The following is a 22,466-nucleotide window of genomic DNA, read 5'->3' on the forward strand; positions in this document are numbered from 1 at the left end:
CACACAATTCATTTCACTCACTACAAGCTTGCACATACACAAAAGACTATGACACAGATGACAGTATCATGCTAAAGCAAATAGAAAGACAACTTACACCAAGGTGCCATTGCCAAATCAACTAGAAGATGTAACAGAGTCTAAATACATTATGTGATCTCTGATTAGGTGCAAAATGAAATTAAAGTTTCATGTTTTACACATTTTGTTCTCTTCAGACATCTTCTTCTTCACTATAACCTTCATGATCCTAACTATATAATTACAACACACTTTTCTGACTGACACACTCTGGTCAGACCTAGTTTTTTAGCTTTAGTAAATGTATGTATGAATACGTACTTCAGAAAATCTACACCTGAGTTGTGTTAAGGTGGTAAAGTAAGTCTTGCATTGGTTACCCTGTGCCATAAAATTACTGTGTCTTTTGGAATATAAATGAATAATGATAACAGAAATTCCTGGATGCAATCAATAAACAAAAATGAGTAAAGGCACCCAGTCACCTACAGATTAACAACTGCTGTTGCAGAGACAGGTTCCTGTATTTTGTTATTATTTGGACTGTCAGAGCTAGAATGAAAAAAGCTTGTTGGTGTTGTAACGGGCAAGGAAGTCAGCAATTGAGTTTTGTGTGTGGGAGACAGTGAGATTCTTTTATATGTGTTCCACATTTCTTTCATTTGCAAGTGAGTGAAAACGTTTCACAGATGCAAATCTCCCCCCTTCTCGACCTGGGAGATATTTTACCAACAGCTTTTATATTTTCAAGTATGTCAACCACAAGTTTCTTAGATAACTTTTTTTAAAATAAAGTAGCATGTAAACTGTCTAAATACAGGAAGCAGTTCTTGAAAATTAAAAGTGGGCTGACTGGCTACAGGTAACATTAGAGCCAAGTAGAGGCACCCATTCCTTGTCCAACCACATCTGCTGGTAACAACATATCTGACATGGCTGTTGAGTCTATAATGTAAAGGAATGGGCTGGTGCACCTTCTTCTGCCATGTAATGTGCAATAGTGTACAAAATTAACACGTGATCTAACAGTATACTATTTGTAATTTAGTATTTAGTGTAACTTTGGCAATACAATTAAAACAACCTTCCATTTTCTAATTTTTATTCTGAGTAGTAATTTTGACAATATTTCTAAAAAGAACTAAATATTTGTGTGTTAATGTCTTTTTAAGGAAAATATCAATACACAATGACTTCTTGTTCTTGTTCACCTGTGTTTCTGGTTGGCACAAGTAAGCTGTTATTGTAGAATTGGTATACAGGGTTGCAAATGGTGTGACATGTTGTATTTTGAAGGACTGCTCTAAATACTGGCATTATTTATTGGGTTGGTGCATAAGGTTGTATTGTTTTTCCTTAATAAATACAACATATGCCTTAATCATCAATAATATATTCTCCTTCATTATTGAGAACAGTCTACCAATGCTGGGGTAAATTTTCAATTGCATGACTGTAGAAATCACATGGGTTTGAAGCAAAGAACTCAGTGAGCCACGTTCAGAGCACATTTAATCCAGAAATGAAGTTTATTGAAGGCTGTTTGATAGAGGGTGGAAAAGGTGAAAATGTGAGGGTGCAAGATCAGGTGAATATGGTGGGTGCTGAATAACTTCCTAACCAAACTCCTGTATAGTGATTTTTTCAGTCTAGCAGAATATGGGTAAATGTTCTCATGGAGTAGCATGAGTTCATGCCATCTTCCTTGTGGTTGTTCTTGGATTGCATCTGCAAGACATCTCAGTTCTTGACAATAAACTTAGCAGTGATGGTTACTCCTTGGGGAAGCAATTTGCTATTCCACCAGATAACATTATCTTTTGTAGACGTGCACAGGTCTTCATACAGGGAGTTGTTTTGTGTTTGAGCTTAACCATTCATTTCTTTTCCTTCTGTTAGCATAAAGACACCATTTCTGTCACCAGTAATGGTACAGGATAGAAATGGTCAGTGTTGTTCATGAGCCAATTGATGACGAGCAAACAAAGATGCACATGTGGCCACCTGCTGATTTTGTGATTTTGGCTCGGAGCATGTGGTACCTATATATCCCATTTTTGAACCTTCCCTGCTCCATGCAAATGTTGCACATTGGTAGAATGATCACAGTTCAGCATATTTGCCAGTTCTTTGGTACACTGATGTGGATCATTGTGGATTAATGTATTTAAACAACCTTTCACAAAGCCCAAAGGTCTTCTTGAACATGTAGAGTCACTGATGTCAAAACTATCCTCCTCAAAAAGAGAAAACCATTTTATTGTCATGCTCTGTCCAATAGCATTATCCATATACATGGTGCCAATATTTCTGGCTGCCTCTACTGCTGTCACACTCTAACAAACTCTGACACGAGAATATGTTGAAAATGTTCCAATTTCTCCATTTGGCACTCCATTTTCTACTGTCCACAACTCCATTCACTATCTCCAAATGACAAAATAACAATAAATAAACTCAAGTAGCAACAGTAAACTACAAATAAAAAGTAATAATTGATAAATAAACCAATAGCAGTTAGAATACCAATATTCCAAACGAAAATGCTATGAACTTATGTACCAACCTAATAGTTTGTAACAAGAAGACAAAACAATAAAAATGTATGTTTTAAAGATTATACACCTCCAATTAGTCATTTTGGCTGGCCTATGTTTAAAATTAAAAGTTTACCTTCAACAATCAGGAAATCTACTTCACTGGACAATGGGCACCAAAGAAGACATCAAACTTGATAATTTAAGTAATTAGAGGAAATCGTTATTCTTATCCAAAAAGTAATTTTAGATTCAACCTATGCTCACAGTCCACTGTGAATGAAACAGCTAATTATGTAAACACATGCAAACAATCCTTTTGCAATGTTTGTAATAATACTGAATTTATGTATAGTTGTTTTGCATGCACATGTTTTAACATGTAGAACTGTCAAACCATGGAAGGTTTAGCAGGCAAGACAGAAGGAGAAAAATTCTCCACCAAGAAAAAAATTACAGAAGCATTGACTTTTTGAACCATAGCACTCACACACTCATATAGCCATTGTCCACATATGTGCATTCACAGCTGTAGTCCCAAGTGAATACTGATAATGATGAGAGCACACTCTGAGTTTATTTTATGTAAATTATTAATCTTGCAAGTGACTCTATTAACATACTTTATAAAAACTGAGGTGACAAAAGTCATGGGAAACCTCCTAATATTGTGACAGACCTCCTTTTGCCCAGTGTAGTGCAGCAACTTGACATGGCATGGACTCAACAAGATGCTGAATGTCCTTTGCAGAAATATTGGGCCATGTTGCCTCTACAGCCATCCATGATTGCAAAAGTACTGTTGTTTCAGGATTTTGTGTGAGAACTGACCTCTCGATTATGCTCCATAAATATTCAATTAAATTCATGTTGGGTGATCTGAATGGCCAAATCATTCGCTAGAAATGCCCAGAATGTTCTTCCATCCAGTTGCAAACAATTGTGGTTTGGGAACATGAAGACCATCAATGACTGCAAGTGGTCTCCAAGTAGCCAAACATAACCATTCCCAGTCAACAAGCAGTTCAGCTGGACCAGAGCACCCAGCCATACCGTGTAAACACAGCCCATCACATTATGGAGCCACCACTAGCTTGTACAGTGCCTTGTTGATGAGCTGCGTCCATCGCTTCATGGGGTCTATGGCACAGTCAGACCCTATCATCAGCTCTTATTAACTGAAATCAGAACTCATCTGACCACACCATGGTTTTCCAGTCATCTAGGGTCCAACCAATATGGTCACAAGTCCAGGAGAGGCACTGCTGGCAATGTCATGCTGTTAGGAAAAGCATTCACCTTGGTTATCAGCTGCCAAACCCCATTAACACCAAATTTCATCATACTGTCCTAATGGATATGTTCATCATACATGCCACATCGATACTTGTGGTTAATTCACAGAGTGTCGATTGTCTGTTAGACCTGCAACTCTACACAAATGCTGCTGCTCTCAGTCATTATGTAAATGCTGTCAGCTACTGTGTTGTCCTTGGTGAAAGGTAATGCCTAAAATTTGGTAGTCTCAGCACATTCTTGACACTGTGTATCACAGAATATAGAATTCCCTAATGATTTCCAAAATGGGATGTATCAGGTGTCTAGCTCCAATTCCCATTCCGCATTCAAAGTCTGTTAATTTCTATTTTGTGGCCATAATCAACTCGGAAACCTTTTCATATGAATCACCTGAGTATAAATGACAGCTCCACCCATGCACTGCCCTTTTATACCTCGTTCATGATACTGCCTGCCATCTGTATATGTACATATTGCTATCTCATATCTTTTGTCGCCTCAGCGTATTTTACTCTTATTACTGTCAAATTCTAGGCTACTGTGGTATCTTAAAAGTGGAAAGGAAAGCAAATTTTTTGAGGGAGGTAGGGAGGGCAAGGAGAATATAAGAAACTGTGTACATGCTTTAGAAACTCCACTGCACATGCAAATAGACGATAGAATTTTTTCAATATGTGTAACCTCACACACATCCAGTGAGGGTACGCACAGTGGGAATGAAAGGGCTTTTGGTGTCTGTCTCTGCCTCTGCTGTTATTTGACTCTCCTCTAACTGTCGTCCCCACCACAAGATGACTGTTTACCGTGAGTATAGTTCCCACCAAAGTTGCCTGTATGCAAATTTGCTACAAAATACTAGTTATCTAGCTAAGTCATGCATTGACTGTACTCTTCACATTGTAACAATCTCATATCCATTTCTATTGTGACTGTCACAAGTATTTTGTCATGAACTGTTCCTTCATAGTTCATGGACCAATTAATTAATTCCATTTCATTTGGAGGAGATTTATTTGTGATAAATAAAAATTGTGATTAAAATTGAGGGTTGCAACCTCCTCCCTCACCTCTCCCACTGTGGTGTGCATGCTGTAAGACCTTCGGTACACACACCATCAGATTATTTGACTTGTCGCTCTAACGAAGTAGGCGAGTGTCAGCAATATGTCTCGTGGTCTTATCGTGGCATGTTTATCTTCTGCCGTTAGGTCAGACGATAGAAATGCCACTTGCATGCTTAGAGTAGCAGATTGACGGTGACCAACTTTAAACAGATCTTGATTAATTTTCACACACATTTATTAAAATAATAAAAAATATAGACATTACGTAACTCAATTCTGGATGCTGTTTACAATTGATAATCTGAAGTTCCTTTGGTCTTGGTACATTAATCTTATTCTCACATTTCTCTGATACTTGGCAAAGTGCCTATACATTTCTCTTCATGGCTATGTACAGGAATATGATAATCTTCTTAGGCGCAGACTGAAACTTGACTATAGACTAATGCAGACTATTGCAGAATGGTACGGACTGGCGTAGACAAATGCAGACTGACTAATCGGAGGTCTGTACACTCGTTATAATACCTCGAGCATTCAGGTATCACTGCGGGAGTATGATCCGCGAGGAGAAAAGGTTCTACGTTAGCAGCAATCTCATTGGCTGCGAGACATATTAATACACGGATCGGCGGAAGCAGAATTTGGTCCGTCTCTAAGACAGTGCCATCTCGTAGTGCCGAGACGGACGAGCGCTGTGCCTGCACTGTTGTGCTTAGCGGGGCGCACTCTATTGGGAAAGTTGTGTACGTGCTGAATACACAGAACTATGTACACAACACCCACTCTCTCGAATCCAGACATAGATTCATGCTTGGCCTCTCCTCAAATTTTTGTTTTTGGAGATAAGGTCTGCTTTATGTTCAAGCACAGTTTTATTTTATTCTCACCCAGACATGTTTTCCCACAGCTATGGCATTCTCAGTGTGTATGATATTTATCGTATTGCCATTATTTTATGTTTGCAGATAGCAATGTCCTTCTAGCAATGGATGAAAAACTTATAGGAAAGTTGGTATTCACAGAGTTAAAGTTCTTCCAATTATGATGATGACTGTTTGGAAAGCACTCTCTGTGAATTTGTGCTTCTTTGTGGGCACTGCATTTTGCTGCACCATACATTATATTGGCCAACTTTAGTAATGAGTAACAGTCTTTCTTTGACTATGGATCACACACTGTACACAGTAACACACATCACAAGCTGTCTGATGCAGTGGACAACTGACCCCAGGGATAGCAGTGTGGGTGCAGCACAGGTTAATGCACCAGTGTGATGCATACAGTCATCAAATGATACATGTGCTCTGAGCTAAGTTTTGTACAGTATGTCTGTCTGGTGGTAAAGGAGTGTATGCTTTTTATTACCCAATGCCTCTTCCAGGGTACAACAGACACCCAGGATCCTTGCAAGGGTATGGCAAAACTGGACGCACCATTGCAATAGAAGCACTAAGACTGGTGGTTGTTGCTTTGAACAATTACAGTCAGCTGCATTGTTGTTATGTGATTTACACTGTGCATATCCATAACACAATAAATATACATCTCTGACCACTGGCTCCTTTTCTCATTATAATGAGTGTGAACACAGTATCACCTGTTTCAATATGACTCAATAAGCATTGAGACACCCTGTATGTACATACATTTATCTACTCATAATGGACACATGACCACCAGTAGCACTGTTCAATAACCCTTGTGGCGGCAGCACCGTCCAACGCACGAAGGGCTGAACTACGGCACTGCCAACACAATTAGGGGCAGCTGTACCGTTACGCAGAATTTCGGCAACAGTGCGTCGCACACCGGACCGCACGGGAACAAAGCAGGCGGCCAGTTCGAGCTAGTCGACGCGACACGACACACGTCTCCCCAGTTCTTCCGCCGCGGACCACGTGCGTCGAGTCAACGTGACTCCGCCGTAAATGTGTACGCGCGGTCGTAAACGCAGTCGCCGTTAAATTGTTTTCACTTCTTCGCGGACGTTACGGCACCTCTGGTCGCACCAAGAGCAGAACATTCTGTGACGTGGCCTTTTGTCTCGCTCGGTCCACGTGGTCGCGCCGCGGCTCGTCACTGGAGTGTACACCCTCCGGGATCGGTGACCGAGCTGTGCCGCCAGTGCAACGCGCCTATATAGACGGACATTAGCGAAGTATATTATTTTTCATTTATTGTAACGGCAAGAAAAATAAATGTGTCCTGTCCAGAAACCGCTTTAGTCGTTTATTGCCACAAAGCCTCTCCCATGAGCATAGTGCGTGGGTGCGGCGATAAATGCCGGTTCACTGCACATGAGCCACTGTAAGCGGAGATACAACACGTTCCCGCTTCACTGGTGACGCCGACGTGATCTGAGGCTAAAAAAACACGTGCTGACGAACGTTCGTCGGTACGAGAGACGTGGAACCGCGAGTAGGCTTGCACGTATACGCCCGCGCCGAACATTGCTCCGTAGTAAAATTTTTTTTTAGCTAACTTTTTTTGTATTGTTTATGTGCGCGTATGTTTTGATCGCGGACTGCTTAGCGTTATTTTTTTTTTGTGTGTTTCCCTTGTCGTTTTATTTTCGCTGTGTACTTTCCTCTTGTACGAGGATTCGACTCTGAAGTAAGATGGCGACACTAGAGAAGTTGCAAAAGACCGTCGAAGAACTGCTCGCACGCAACACGAGGCTAGAGAGTGAGCTACAGGCACGGACTACACGCGCGGATGCCGCGCAGACACAGACAGCTCAGGACAATGTTGGCGCGCAAATCCCCGCCACACCGACGCCTCCTACGACCGCCGGAACGCCAACAAGCGCTGGACGGGCATTGATCAGGCTGCCTCCCTTTTGGCCGCGCGACCCTGTAATGTGGTTCAGCCAGGTTGAGGCGGTATTTATGAGCAACCACGTGACCTGCGACCTGGCAAAATTTGGGCACGTAGTGAGCCAGCTGGACCAGAACTATGCGGCCGAAGTGAGGGATATAATCACCGCCCCGCCGACGCAGTCAAGCTACAAACGGCTCAAGGAAGAGCTGATCCGGCGGATTTCATCGTCAGAGGAACAGCGAGTGCACCAACTGCTGCGGCAAGAGGAATGCGGCGATCGGAGGCCCTCGCAGTTCCTGCGGCACTTGCGGAGACTCGCGCAGTCCAATATGGTGCCAGATTCGCTGTTACGCACTATCTGGGTGTGCAGCCTCCCAGCTCAGGTGCAGGCAGTGATAGCCGCACAGACGGAGATGCAGCTGGACGCCGTCGCTAACTTGGCCAACAGGGTGCACGACACACTGACAACGGCGCCTAGCACTGCGGCTGCGGCAGCTTACGACTCCGTCCCCCACCTCCGTGGCGGCAAGCGCCTCCCGCACTCGAATCGGATGCCGACCTGCACCAGCTAGTGCAACACTTGACCGCACAGGTGGCAGCTCTCTCGACGCAAGTCGACCGGTTGGCGCGCTCGCAGCAAGGGGGCAGCACGCACCGCAGCGGCAGCAGACCAGGCAGCAGGCGGCGCGGCTCGCGCAGCCGGCAACGCAGTAACAGTCGCTCCAACGGTACCCCGCCGACGTCACAGCATGCACAAAGTGGCTACTGCTGGTACCACGCCCGCTTCAGCAACGAAGCAACCAGGTGCCGCGCTCCTTGCTCGCACCCAAACGCCAGCTGCGACCGGACCTAGGCGCACCCGGCTGCAATATGATATTGAAGCGTCTGTTTGTTGCGGAACGGGGGGCAGGCGTGAGGTACCTCGTCGACACGGGTTCGGACCTCTCGATATTCCCCCGTTCTATGTTACGAGACTGCAGGCGGGCCGAGGCACTCTGCCTTACAGCGGCGAACAATTCCGCTATTAAAACTTACGGCACACACAGCCGCAATATAGATCTAGGCCTACGGCACACGTTCTCTTGGACTTTTACCGTGGCCGACGTCAATGAGCCGATCCTGAGCGCAGACTTTCTCGGCCACTACGGGCTGCTAGCCGACATTGCAAACGGCCAGCTCATCGATGCCACAACGAATGTAAAGATAGCGGGACAGCGCCGGCAGGCTGCATACTACAGCGTTAAACCTGTGAAGTGCCCCAGACCGTACACTGACATTCTGGAACAATTCCCCGACCTCACCCGACCAGCCGGTGCACCGAGAGACATCAAACATTCGACGGTGCACCACATAATAACCACACCCGGACCCCTCACATCGTGTCGCCCACGTCGACTCACGCCGGACAGACTCGCAGCAGCAAAGGCAGAGTTCGAGGCCATGCTGCGGCAAGGCATCGTGCAACCATCGAGCAGCTCATGGTCATCGGCGTTGCATTTAGTGCCCAAAAAAGACAATTCGTGGCGCCCGTGTCGGGACTATCGCGCCCTTAATTTGCGAACAGTGCCGGACCGATACCCAGTCCCACACTTTCAAGACTTCAGCTACGCCTTGGCGGGCTGCGCGGTGTTCAGCAAGATTGACTGCGCAAAGGCGTACACCCAAATTCCGGTGGCGCCCGAAGACATCGAAAAAACAGCCATCGTAACGCCCTTTGGGCTTTTCGAAAGCCTGTTTATGACTTTCGGTCTTCGGAATGCTGCCCAGACTTGGCAGCGGTTCCTGAATGGCGTCTTGCGAGGCTTACCATTTTGCTTCGCGTACCTCGACGACATCCTGGTGTATTCCAAGTCGCCCGAACTCCACCACCGCCACTTAACGACCGTCTGTCAGCGCCTGAGTGAAGCCGACATCGTCATTAACCCCGCTAAATGCGAGTTCGGTGTGACGGAAATTGAGTTCCTCGGCCATTTAATTACGCCCACCGGATCGACACCGCTACCGGAGAAAGTGAAGGCAATACAGAACATGCCGCGTCCGCAGACGCAAAAAGAATTACGACGTTACTTCGGCATGTTGAACTTTTATCGTCGACACCTGCCCAACGCCGCAGCAGTGCAAGAGCCGCTGACTAAGGCGTTACAAGGTCCTACCTCAAAAGGAAAGACCCTCGTGAATTGGACAGACGCAATGGAGCAGAGCTTCACGGACTCAAAAAGGAATCTCGTGGAAGCGATGCTGCTCGCGCACCCGGTACATGACGCGGACTTAGCTGTAGTCGTGGACGCCAGCCAGGCCGCCATCGGCGCGGCGTTGCAACAGCCCGTCGGCGGGAGTTGGCAGCCTCTCGGTTTTTTCTCTAAAAAGCTTTCCGATTCGCAACGTGCTTGGAGCGCTTAGGACCGAGAGTTGCTTGCGGTGTACGCGGTGGTGAAATACTTCCGACTGTCCATAGAAGCCCGACATTTTCACCGATCACAAACCCATTACCCACGCGTTCGAGAGCAACCACACTAAGTGTTCACCGCGCCAACTCCAGCAGTTAGAGTACGTGTCGCAATTCATGACTGACATTCGACACATTTCAGGGATAGACAATATCGTCGCCGATTGTTTGTCCCGAGCGTGTGCCGTTATTTCACCCCCTGTGAACTTTGAGGATGTGGCCCAAGTACAGGAGAGTGACGAAGAACTGCACCGCTTCCGTCACGACACTTCCAGCGGCCTGCAACTGGAGCTGGTGCCTGTCCCCGGCTCCGCACGGAAGATTTGGTGTGACACCTCAACCGGCACGCACCGACCGTTCCTCCCGGGGAAATTCCGGCGCAGTGCCTTCGACCGTGTCCACGGACTGTCACACCCCGGCACCAACACCACTGCGACGCTCGTGGCTGCGCGTTTCGTCTGGCCCGGGCTTCGGAAGGACTGTCGCGAATGGGCGCGCACTTGCACCGCATGTCAGCGCGCCAAAGTCGGGAGGCACACCCACGCACCTGTGGGCACCTTCCCGGACGCGACACGCCGATTTGCGCACGTTCACGTGGACCTCGTCGGCCCTCTTTTCTCTCACAAGGCAAATGGTACCTCCTAACTATGGTGGACCGCTTCACTCGCTGGCCGGAAGCAACACCCGTCGCGGACGTCACAGCCGAGACCGTCGCCACCGCATTCGTCGACACCTGGGTGGCACGCTTCGGATGTCCCAATCATGACAACTGATCGCGGCCGCCAGTTTGACTGCGCGTTGTTCACGCACGTCGCCAGACTGTGTGGCACCTGGTTACACAGGACAACCAGCTACCATCCGGCGTCGAATGGCATGGTCGAATGGTTCCACAGGACTCTCAAAGCCACTTTAACCTGCCACGACACCTCATGGCCAGAGGTGCTTCCACTGGTGCTGCTCGGCCTGCGAGTCACGCCGAAGGAGGAGATCGGCGCGTCACCTGCCGACCTCGTTTACGGGCAATCTCTGACAATCCCGGGCGATTTTGTCGAAGATGTAAGACTCCCACGCGACGCCGTGGCACCTACTCTGGCGGAACGTCTGCGCAGTCACATGGCCGGCCTCCGAGCGCAAGCACCGACGCAGCACGGCACCAGGAAGATATTCGTCCACGCCGACCTGCAGCGCTGCACGCACGTCATATTGCGTACCGACGCAGTACGGCCAACTCTCCAACCGCCCTACAGTGGACCGCACCGCGTGATCGCCCGAGGAAACAAAACGCTGGTCCTCGAGTGCAACGGAAAGCCGTAGACAGTGTCAGTCGACCGCCTCAAACCAGCCTATGTCTTGCCCGCTCCATCAGCCACGCATTTTTTCGACCCGGCAGAAGATCTGTTCACGACGACACTACCTCTGCCAGCGGTCAGACGGAACCCGCACCTGGAGCCGCCGGTGACGCACAGCTGCAGCCTGCTGTTATCGCGCCGCCACGTGCGCCTCCCTCCACCACGCCCAGGCAGCTGGTACGGCCACCCGGACCGCGCCCACCACAGGCGCACCGGTCGCCCCCACCACAACCGCCAGCGGACTACGTCACGCGCGCCGGCCGCCGCGTCCGATTCAAACGGCCGTGCTGCGTCGCCAGTGCGCCACGACACCCAAACCGGCAATCATGCACCCGACCCGCCGAACGCCATCAGAATTCGGCGCCCATGAGCCGCCGTCCGCTGTAGAGACCCGACCTCCAGCTGCAAGTGCCTTCGGCCGGTAACTCCACTCGAGCCCCGGACACCGTCTCCTGCGTTCGTCACAGCTCCTGGACCCGCGTTCGCGTCTTTTGCCTCCGCCGCGTCGGGCGTTGAGGCCGGATCGGCATCCGCGCCAGCTTACCGCATTCACTTCGCCGTCGAGCTCCAGACATTGCACTCCACACCGCCCGGCTTGTCCGTAGTAGCTCCCGGACCCGCGTTCGAGTTCCGACGGCAACGCACTCGCGCAAGCGCCTTCGAGACGTCACCACCAATGACCTGCAATGCGCGCCTTCACACGCACCGCTACGGACAGTCGCAGCCAGTGCCTGCTGCCGCTGTCACTAGCCGCCAGCGCGAGGACACGCCAACCGCACGCTCGCCGGTCCGGCGCGCTGACGTCACGGGCCGCCGCCCATCTGATGCTGACCGACCCCCACAAAGCTGCCGCACTGCCATCACGCAGCGCGCAAACTTTAAACACACGCGCGCCACCGAACGATCGCCGCGTTTTCGCAGCTACTGAGCTCTGCCCTCCAAGGGGGATCTGTGTGGCGGCAGCACCGTCCAACGCACGAAGGGCTGAACTACGGCACTGCTGACACAAGTAGGGGCAGCTGTACCGTTACGCAGAATTTTGGCAACGGTGCGTCGCACACCGGACCGCATGGGAACAAAGCAGGCGGCCAGTTCGAGCTAGTCGACGCGACGCGACACACGTCTCCCCAGTTCTTCCGCCGTGGACCACGTGCGTCGAGTCAATGTGACTCCGCCGTAAATGCGTACGCGCGGTCGTAAACACAGTCGCCGTTAAATTGTCTTTCGCTTCTTCGCGGACGTTACGGCGCCTCCGGTCGCGCCAAGAGCAGAACATTCTGTGAAGCGGCCTTTTGTCTCGCTCGGTCCATGTGGTCACGCCACGGCTCGTCACTGGAGTGTACACCCTCCGGGATCGGTGACCGAGCCGTGCCGCCAGTGCATAGATGGACATTAGCGAGGTATATTATTTGTCATTTATTGTAACGGCAGGAAAAATAAATGTGTCCTGTCCATAAACCGCTTTAGTCGTTTATTGCCACAAAGCCTCTCCCATGAGCATAGTGCGTGGGCGCGGCGATAATTGCCGGTTCACTGCACATGAGCGACTGTAAGCGGAGATACAACACGTTCCCGCTTCACCCTCAATAGGACAACCTTGATTTTCAAAATTATTTATGAGTATATGCAAACATGGAAAAAACTGTGAGTAGCCTAGAGCTACAGATATTAGAGCATATTGGCTTTCCTCATTTTTGTCTGTTGTTACCTATTCTGAAGGATCAACATAAGCCCTATTGTTGGATCTGTTTCAATTCAAATATGCTCCATTTGGAGAATTACTCTAATTTCAATCAAAAGTGCAAATGGGACCAAAATGACTTATTCAGATGTAGCACTTAGTGTTTCGTTTTCACAAACAAAAATGAACATGGAATGACAATGGTTGTTTACATACCTCATAAGACATAATATCAGTAAAGTCTTCAAATTTTGTTGCTCTCGGTAGGCCTATTAATTCTCGATAATCATTATAGCGTCCCAAGCCACCATCTCTTCCTCTTATTATGTCAAACATGTCTAGATCTTGACCATAAGGCCAGTCAACTTGGAACATGTTCCTGTTAAGCTGAAATCATTGAAACTTTATTAATTCAAGTACTAGTGAAGAATATTGACATACCTACATCAATATTGTTCAAGTGAAATAGACTGAATGCCTTTAGCCAGCGATATTTAACTTAGTTTTGGAAAAAAATATTGTGGATGTAGAGAGACACATTCAAGGCAGAAGGCACAACAGGCATAATGTTGGATGAAAAGAATGGGAGACTTTACATTGAGTGCATAGACTTTTGTAGCCACCTAGTTTGAGTTGGGCTGCTACTGTGTAGAGATGAAACTGTGGGGAGTGGAGGTGCTGGTGGTGGCCAGTGGTGGCTAGGGAAACTTGGCTGCCATGTAACCCATCTTTTATTCAGTCTCACGTTACAATGATCAAAGTGTAGTGACACCACAGAAATGCCCCCTTCAGTTGTGTGGTCTTTCAGCTGCGCTGTCAGCTGCTGATGGTGCAGCTGGTGTGATGGATGGATGACGTTCACATCCTGCTTCTCTAGCACCATTTTCTCACTCAGCATTGCTCGTCCCACTTAACACTCTGCAGCTGTGAGTGAGGAGTGCCAGTAATGTGAACATTAACCCTGGATTCTCATAGAGGTCCACTGCTGCAGGAAGGGAAGCTTGTCTTGGGGTAGGTGGTCTGTGAAGCACTGCCCTTCAAGGCAGAAGTTTAGCTGCTGCTTTAGTTGCTCCAACTCCACACTTGCAGACTTAACTCAGTGAGCCAGTCTCCTGGAGACAGCTGTCCAGATTTATGCTGGTTGCTCACTGGCTTCTAACACAGTGGAGACATGCATAACCACTGCATCACAAAGAACATTGCCAGACTATACATAACTGTACTAGAATTGGAGGGTTTTTGTAATGGTTAATAGCACATTTTTTTGTTTCCAGGCATGTACAGATTGATGCTCTGGTAGCCCAACAGAGTAGAAAATCCGCTCGGGCTGGTTTGTAGTTACACAGCTTTTCTGTGATGACGTGAAGATTATGTGGCTCTGCATAGCCTGCTTTACTGTAGGTGAACAAGCTCATTTATGAAGGTGGATACCAGTGCCTCTGCTTCTGCCTGCTCATCCCACATATTTGTGCGATGAACCTGTTTTTCTTACAATACTGCTCAAAATGAACATTCCTCCCCTCTTTGGGAAGACTTGGACCCTGGGTCTGAACCCATGACCAGTCATATACATAGTTGCGACACAGACAACTCACTGTTTTCTAATAAACATTAAGGAGCTTGAGCTACAAAGCTTGGAGGCTCAACATACACGCACACCTGTTAGCCCATCTTCTCTTCCAGCCTTCACAACATTACTACATCAAACCTCTTGCTCTGATTTATGGTATGTCATAAGTACTAAACCCTCCAAAGCATTTAACAGTTATATACCAACTTATCACACCCTTACGGTGTCTCATACTATCAGCAACAATGTTTGTCCCAGCACTACCCCAGGCTCCCTGCCATCCAAATCGCAAACAGTAATAATCCTATACTGTTTATGTCTATTATATTGAGTTTCTTGCACTTCTTTTAACAGGTCCAATGGTATCCAATGTACTGGAGGGTCGCACTGCTAAACAGCCCTCTAAGGTAGACTTGGCAGAACAGAGTTGAAATCAACATCGTGTCTCTGGTTGTAGTACTCATAGTCATGATTGTATGCTACTGCTCCTCCTGATATTGCTGCATATGTGAGAGCACTTGCTCTACTGAACTCCATCTTTCTTGATTGTCTATTAGCCAGTTTAAGGGTAGGATTAGCTTAAGCTCCAAAGTTTCATTTAGATAGTTGGGTGGGGTAGGGAACAGCTTGAATAGGGACAGAGTTTACAGCATTGATAGTGACTGAGCAAGATAGCTTCTCCAATTGGTAGCACCAACGTGAGCATAGTTGAACTGTTTCAGCAGTGCAACTGACCTCATCTCAGCAGTGCTGCATAGTGAGTCAGTGTGGTGCTGGAGATGTGCCCGGATGCACACTGTACTACAGTTGGTATGAACTACTGGGAGAAGGGGCAACACTAGGCACATTCTGTGCCTCAACAGGACTGAGAAGGGGAAGATGATGGAGTCAGTTAATGAGAATGTAGCAGGTGGGTGTGGGGTGACACTTGGTCAAATATCTGTTGTTTTGGGTAGGAGGACTGTGCCTTTTTTGGGATAAATTGTAGCAAATGTCAAAAGTACAAGGGCTGTTCATAAAATATCCAACCTTATTTTTCACTGTCGAGACCAAAAATGGTATTGGGGCGCACACACACACACTCTATATTTGTAGGCATACTTAGTGCACACTCTTGATGTTTTTTACACAAGTGTGGAAATGACCAGTTGCTGAGTAGTCATTGACAAATGAACAAATGTAAATATTAGCCTTCAGATTTTGTGTTAAGGGTAAAATGACAGGAAAAGTGGAACAATGCTATTGCATCAAGTTTTGTTTTAAGACTGGCAGTTCTCAAGTTGGAATGACCCATAACATTCAACAAATCTTTGGGCATTAAACAATGGGTACCAAATGGTAGGAAGGGTACAACCCTTCAAAAATGGAAGCTCATCAGTGTAGAGTGAAGCATGTTCAGGTGGGCCCTCAACACCCACAAATGAGGTTGTCAGTGATCACATAGGGAGGCTCTGATGATGCACGATAGATGAATCTTGATCAGAGAACTTCAAGACAAGATTAAAATTATATTGGATACATTCATTCCATTTTTGGACCTCGGGATGATCTCAGCAAAATCAGTGCCAAAGCTGCTAACAACAAAGTAGAGGCAACTCTGTTTGAAAATATCACATGCTGGATACTGTGAACAGTATTCACAACTTTCTTAACACAGTGATCACTGGGTATTGGTATGACTCAGAAACAGGTGCAGACACACTTAAATGTACATATAGTGCTATTGCCATATGAACATGCAAGTAGAACATCCTTACAGAGTGGGAAATCATATATTTAAATCAGAGATGGCATACATTTTAAGGTGAAAGTGGATCTGATTACCATTAGACTAGATAATCATTTTGAATTGGCAACCATTGAACTAATGAAGCTATACATCTATATGACGTTAATTGTTCTGTGTGTGTATTGCTCATCTAGTGAGAAAACTTTCTTCAAAAAATTAACTGTCATCCGGGAAAGAGTTGCAGCCTCCAAAATCAACACCTTTAACAGTTTTGGCATGGCACAAATGGTAAATGCTTCTACTAAGGTATAAAAAAGTTCAGCATCAGTTTTACAGCTACCAAAAGTGAAAATTGTAAAATATTTCTAAAAGATCTTGATTCTATGTTCATTACTGTCAGATAATGAAACTAAAGATAGGCTTCTCCAAACACAGATGTCCAATTTTTCTAGGGTATTGGCAAAACAGACCTGGGATGACGTTTATAGGGAAAACAGTGTAGATGGTAAGTTCTGTAAATTCTGCATTTTGCTTAAATTAATTTTTGAAAGGACATTTACAAAAGCAGCCACTTCAACAGTAACAGCTAAGTAAAATAGATATATAACTGTGGGTATTAGAAAGTCCTCGCAGCAACTTAAATTTTTTCAGTTCTCTACTAAAGCAATATACTAAGCCACAGTCCCTAAATTACCATCATAGCTACAAAATGAAATACGGGATATTACTGCTTACTGCAAAAAAGTCATTCAATGAGAAAATAATACACAATGCAGAAAATAAAAGCAAAGCAATAAGGCATGTTATATAACATCAAACTGGGAAAGACAGACAAAGGTATAATAAATTAAAAATAAAAAATTGACATAGACATAGAATATCCTGAGGAACTGGCCAATTTTTATAACTGACTATTTCTCTGTTATTATGCAGGTGTTGCCATAAAATCTTCCTAAAACACATGCAGCATTCACAATGAATTAAACAGCAAGCACAATGGTGATGTTTCTCACAAGAGAGCATGGGGTCAGCAGTACACTGCAGAAATTAAACAATAAGAAGTCAGCAGCCATTGATGAGGTTTCTTTTTCTGTTCTCAAGGCATGCATGGATAACATACAAACCCCATTAATGAAGATAACAAATGAGTAAAAGACTGTAAAGCAGAAAACAGGCAAGAGAAAGATGAATCAATCAAACATAAAAATGAAAGAGAAAATGACTCGATAAAAAATCTAAAAGATTTATCAGATAATGTAGCAGTATAGGAAGAAAACTGCAGGAAAAATTCAAACAGCCCCTTGTGTCAGAACACTAAATAAATGTGTACTGTGTTCAGTGTTATTACTGCTCACATATAAGGAGGAAGTCTATGAAGCAGTTTGCAGACTGATAAATAAAATTTCACCATATTGGATGTAGTACCAATTTGTCTTATTAACACATTGGAGCCTAATGGGTTGGCAATCCAGTTAATACCCAGATCCTGACGAAATTTGCTACAGTTTAGAATTTTTTAATAAATTTACTAATCCACTTACCTCTTTGGGCATTATATCAGCTTAATCTTCCATCCTTCCTCTATATGCATATGTATACATTTAGCACAAATAAATTATACAGGGATATGTAGATATTACTCTAAAGATACTGTTTTTCAGCATTTTTATTTTTCCCCATAGAGGACAAAATTTTCATAAGTTGTAGGGAATGGTAGGCTATTGATCTAAAATCACTTATCAGCAGGAAATTCTAATTGCTTAATTTATAGGTAAAGTGTTTTATTGTGAAATTGTTTTTTTCTTATTTTTACAAATTGGAGAACTTCACACAGGTATGAAATCTTTCAAAACTCTCAGGAACACAAAGGCCTTTGTTACATGGCCTACAGTAGTATCTGGCCTCTTTCCTCACTACCTTTCCTGCAGCTTTCACTTGTTCCCAGGAGACCCGGCATCTTCTAGCTAGGTTTGTTTTCTTTTTTGTTGGTGGCAGTTTCTCAGGAAAATGATGTGCTGTGAGTCTGCTTGCACTTGCATCTCCAGGTGCTGAATGTGTCTCTTTATTTAGTTCTGCTCCTCCTTTTTGCACCAATTCCTTTGCTAATTTACAGATAAAATCTGCTAATTCACACTTTTTTGATATTTTAATCTTGTTAATAATGTTGGCATTCACAACTGCCCTCATAAAAATATGAAGAAAATCTTTCTCCACTATTTTACAGCCTTTCACTGGAAGGGTTAGTAACTCATCAGCTGGTCTCCCTTGTCAATCCTGTTTAAGACAAGTTGTAGTCTAGTACAACGTCTGGTTTTACTACCTCAACATATTCACTCCTGGATTTTACACTGACATGAGAAGCAGTCCTCTTATGCTCTGTTGACAACATGTGTGCATCACGTTTGTCTTTTCATTTTAAACAGAAAAGGTGTCCTTTGCAATGAAATGTCATTTCTATTTTCTTTAGTTTTTGATTTATTAGGTCTCTATGCAAACCTAGCCTGTTCTTCATCACAGTTACAACTCCCAATGTATTTCTTTCTCATAGTTCTTCAAGGACTGCAGGATTTGTATAAAATCTGTCCATGTATACCACATGTCCTTTTCCCAAGTAAGAGGAACACAGACTCAGCAGCAGGGATTTGACAGAATTGTCATCATTTCCTTTTCCTACAGTATAAACTTCAACATTGCACATATAACCTGTTTAGCATCATTTGCAACATACAGTTTTATCAGATATTTCTCTGGTTTGTCTTTGATATAAACATGGAGTCCAATTCTTCCTCTAAAAGGATGTACTGCTTCATCCACAATCAGATTTCGTGATGGATAAAAGTCTTTTCTGCATCTTTCTGTGAAAAGTCCCAGACAGGTCTTATTTTATGCAGAGAGTCATGGCCTGGTTCTTGTTGAGGTATTCATAGTGAATTATTGTTCACATGCAGCATCCTGAATATGGCAAAAAAATCTGTCTCTTGACATTAGCTGAGGTATCCATAGCACATAATTGTTCACATTCAGCAACCTGAACATGGCAAAAATCTGTCTCGTGACATTAGCTGGGAAGCAAATGATAAAGCAAGCACAGGTTCTTCAGACCAATAATCCCTACGTTTAGGTTTCTTTACAACACACATATGCAAAATGATTGCCAAAAATTGATATACTTCATGTATCCTCAATGCTCACCATTTCATCGATAAAGATTTTGATTTGATTCTATTCCGACAGCAAAGTTCAGAAATAGTATAAGTAGCACATATATTTGTTTCTGACTTTACCTTTAGAAACATGCTGTGATCAAAAAGTTGCAACAAACCATGTAGTTCTGTTGATAATGTATTGACAGGAACCTTAATTCCACTCATTTCTTCAAACAGAGGTAATTCAGGGAGTGCATCAAAATGACACCATTCATTATGAAGGGTAGGCTGCTGTAATGAATGATAAATCTGACTAATAGAAACTTGTGTGTTAGCTTCTTCATACCCACTACCATCATTTCTATCAGCAGCACAGGTTTTGCTCTCGAGCTCACGTAAGTCATGGTTGTCTTCTGAAAAATCGCTGATGTCATCTGAAAGATCATCATGTTCTGATCCATTGTTCAAGGGTTCTTCAATCTCTACATTTGACAAGCGATGTCTATTAGCCATATTCACTATTTATATGGTTTTACATGTGTGAAGGATGCACACAATAGCACAACATGACAGCCAGCATAGAACAAAATGACCTTCAACAATATTTTATTTTACAGGTCCATCTTGATCACACAAAATTTTACATTTCACTATTACCGGTTTTGGCTACTGCCATCTTCAGATCTGTTACAAACAAAAACAGTGTGCAACCAACTAAGTTCAGTTTACTGATGCTAAATCTAATTAAAGTCCTGGTGCTACATGAGAAAGATAAAACACGTTTACATGATTAACAGTCATGTATACCAACCATACATACCATAAAATATTCTGATGTAGTATCAACTTCAAACTAAACATGTAGGTACTTAGTAAGTGCTGGTGATGATCAGAACGTGTCTGGTATTTATACAAAGAAACTGAGGCCAGCAGAGGGCACTACAGCTAGTATACATGATTAAGAAGTATCACAAATGTGATGGTTAAAATACAGTATGCATAGTTATTAATTAAAGTTACTTCACATGACAATAAAACATGTACTGATATGGAACTGGATCCATACTTAAACTACACATAAAAAGTGCAAATACTAATGATGTGAAGCTCCTAGGCTGGCAAGGTAAAACACACAATTATATTCCCACAAAGTGTCATGTATGATTGAACAACATTGTTTGCAGACAACTCTAAGGTACTGGTCACCAACAAGTCACCAGAAGTACAAAGAGAGAAAGCTGATAAATGCTTTGCTGTGTATATAAGTGGGTATCAAACAATAAAGATACAAAACTTCCTGGCAGATTAAAACTGTCTGCCCGACCGAGACTTGAACTCGGGACCTTTGCCTTTCGCGGGCAAGTTCTCTACCATCTGAGCTACCGAAGCACAACTCACGCCCAGTCCTCACAGCTTTAGTTCTGTCAGTATCACGTCTCCTACCTTCCAAACTTTACAGAAGCTCTCCTGCGAACCATGCAGAACTAGCACTCCTGAAAGAAAGGATATTGCGGAGACATGGCTTAGCCACAGCCTTGGGGATGTTTCCAGAATGAGGAGAGCAGGAGAGCTTCTGTAAAGTTTGGAAGGTAGGAGACGAGATACTGACAGAAGTAAAGCTGTGAGGACCGGGCGTGAGTCGTGCTTCAGTAGCTCAGATGGTAGAGCACTTGCCCAAGAAAGGCAAAGGTCCCGAGTTCGAGTCTCGGTCGGGCACACAGTTTTAATCTGCCAGGAAGTTTCATATCAGTGCACACTCCGCTGCAGAGTGAAAATTCTCATTCTGAATAAAGATACACTTAATATAAAGAAAATGAGCACTATGAATTTCTAATAAAAAAAAGAAAAAAGAAAAAAAAAGGAAAAGACTGTAATAACCTCAAAATAAATAATGAATCTGTACAGTGTGTGAAAAGCACACAGTTATTTTGAATGCACGTTGATTATCAATCAAAGTGGAAAGGGCATGTAAAATCACTTTGAATGATAGGAAAACTTGGGGTCAACATCATGATCAAAACATGTTAAACTAACAAGGGAAGTTTGGAAGTCTATTGACTTGAACAGGACTTTGGTGTTCCAGTTATATTTAGAAGCCTTATGTACCACTGAATATAGGATGGTGAGAGCATTCAGCTTCCCACCATTGGACTTAAAGATGTGCATGTAGTTCCTCAACTAAATGCATGATACAATAAGCAGAAGTACTATAGACACATTTGGCAAAAGCAATATCTGGACAATCCTCAGAATCATATCCTAGAGCTGCAAAATTGAATGGCACTTGAACCACTTTCTTGAATGCAGTTTCACCTGGAGGAGTATTGTATCCAGCTGCTTGTCAGGAATATTGAAGCATAAGCTGATACACTGGAGCAGACAGCTGTTCATGAATAATAGAATGCATTGTCATTATGCAAATTCTGTCTCATGACTTAGTGTCTAATAGTCCTTATATAGTATGTTATCTATCTTTCATATGTTTTACATTTTTGGGAGAAATTTGTAGGTAGTTTGGTGTTTTTTGCAGATTGGCTTTCAATGTCTTTACCTGCAAATGAACAACTTTCTATTGTTATGTTCTTGTGAGCAATCCATGAATCTAAAGTAGTGTACACTTCTGGGTATGTGTGACATTGTAATAAACAGCATTCACAAAAAATGATTTTAAATGTTTTTCAACATTTTGCCACTTGTGTTAGCCTCTGAATGTCTGTCTGGTGGAAGATTGTCTTCAATAGAAGTTTTAATTTCAGGTCAAAATTTTTTCCTGGAGAAAAATATACAGTTTTTATTTTAGG

General features: G+C 44.3%; 1 protein-coding gene across 1 annotated transcript in view; it reads right to left on the reverse strand.

Annotated features, from left to right (window-relative positions):
• Positions 1 to 22,466, reverse strand: part of LOC126210136 (peroxidase-like) — a 194,046-nt gene that overhangs the window by 10,877 nt on the left and 160,703 nt on the right. Inside the window, exon 11 of the mRNA XM_049939285.1 lies at positions 13,437 to 13,607. Within this exon, the coding sequence (XP_049795242.1) occupies positions 13,437 to 13,607 (171 nt within the window). The remainder of the gene's footprint in view (positions 1 to 13,436; positions 13,608 to 22,466) is intronic.

Source organism: Schistocerca nitens, chromosome 10 (assembly GCF_023898315.1).
Source record: "Schistocerca nitens isolate TAMUIC-IGC-003100 chromosome 10, iqSchNite1.1, whole genome shotgun sequence".
Classification (NCBI taxonomy): Eukaryota; Metazoa; Arthropoda; class Insecta; order Orthoptera; family Acrididae; genus Schistocerca; species Schistocerca nitens.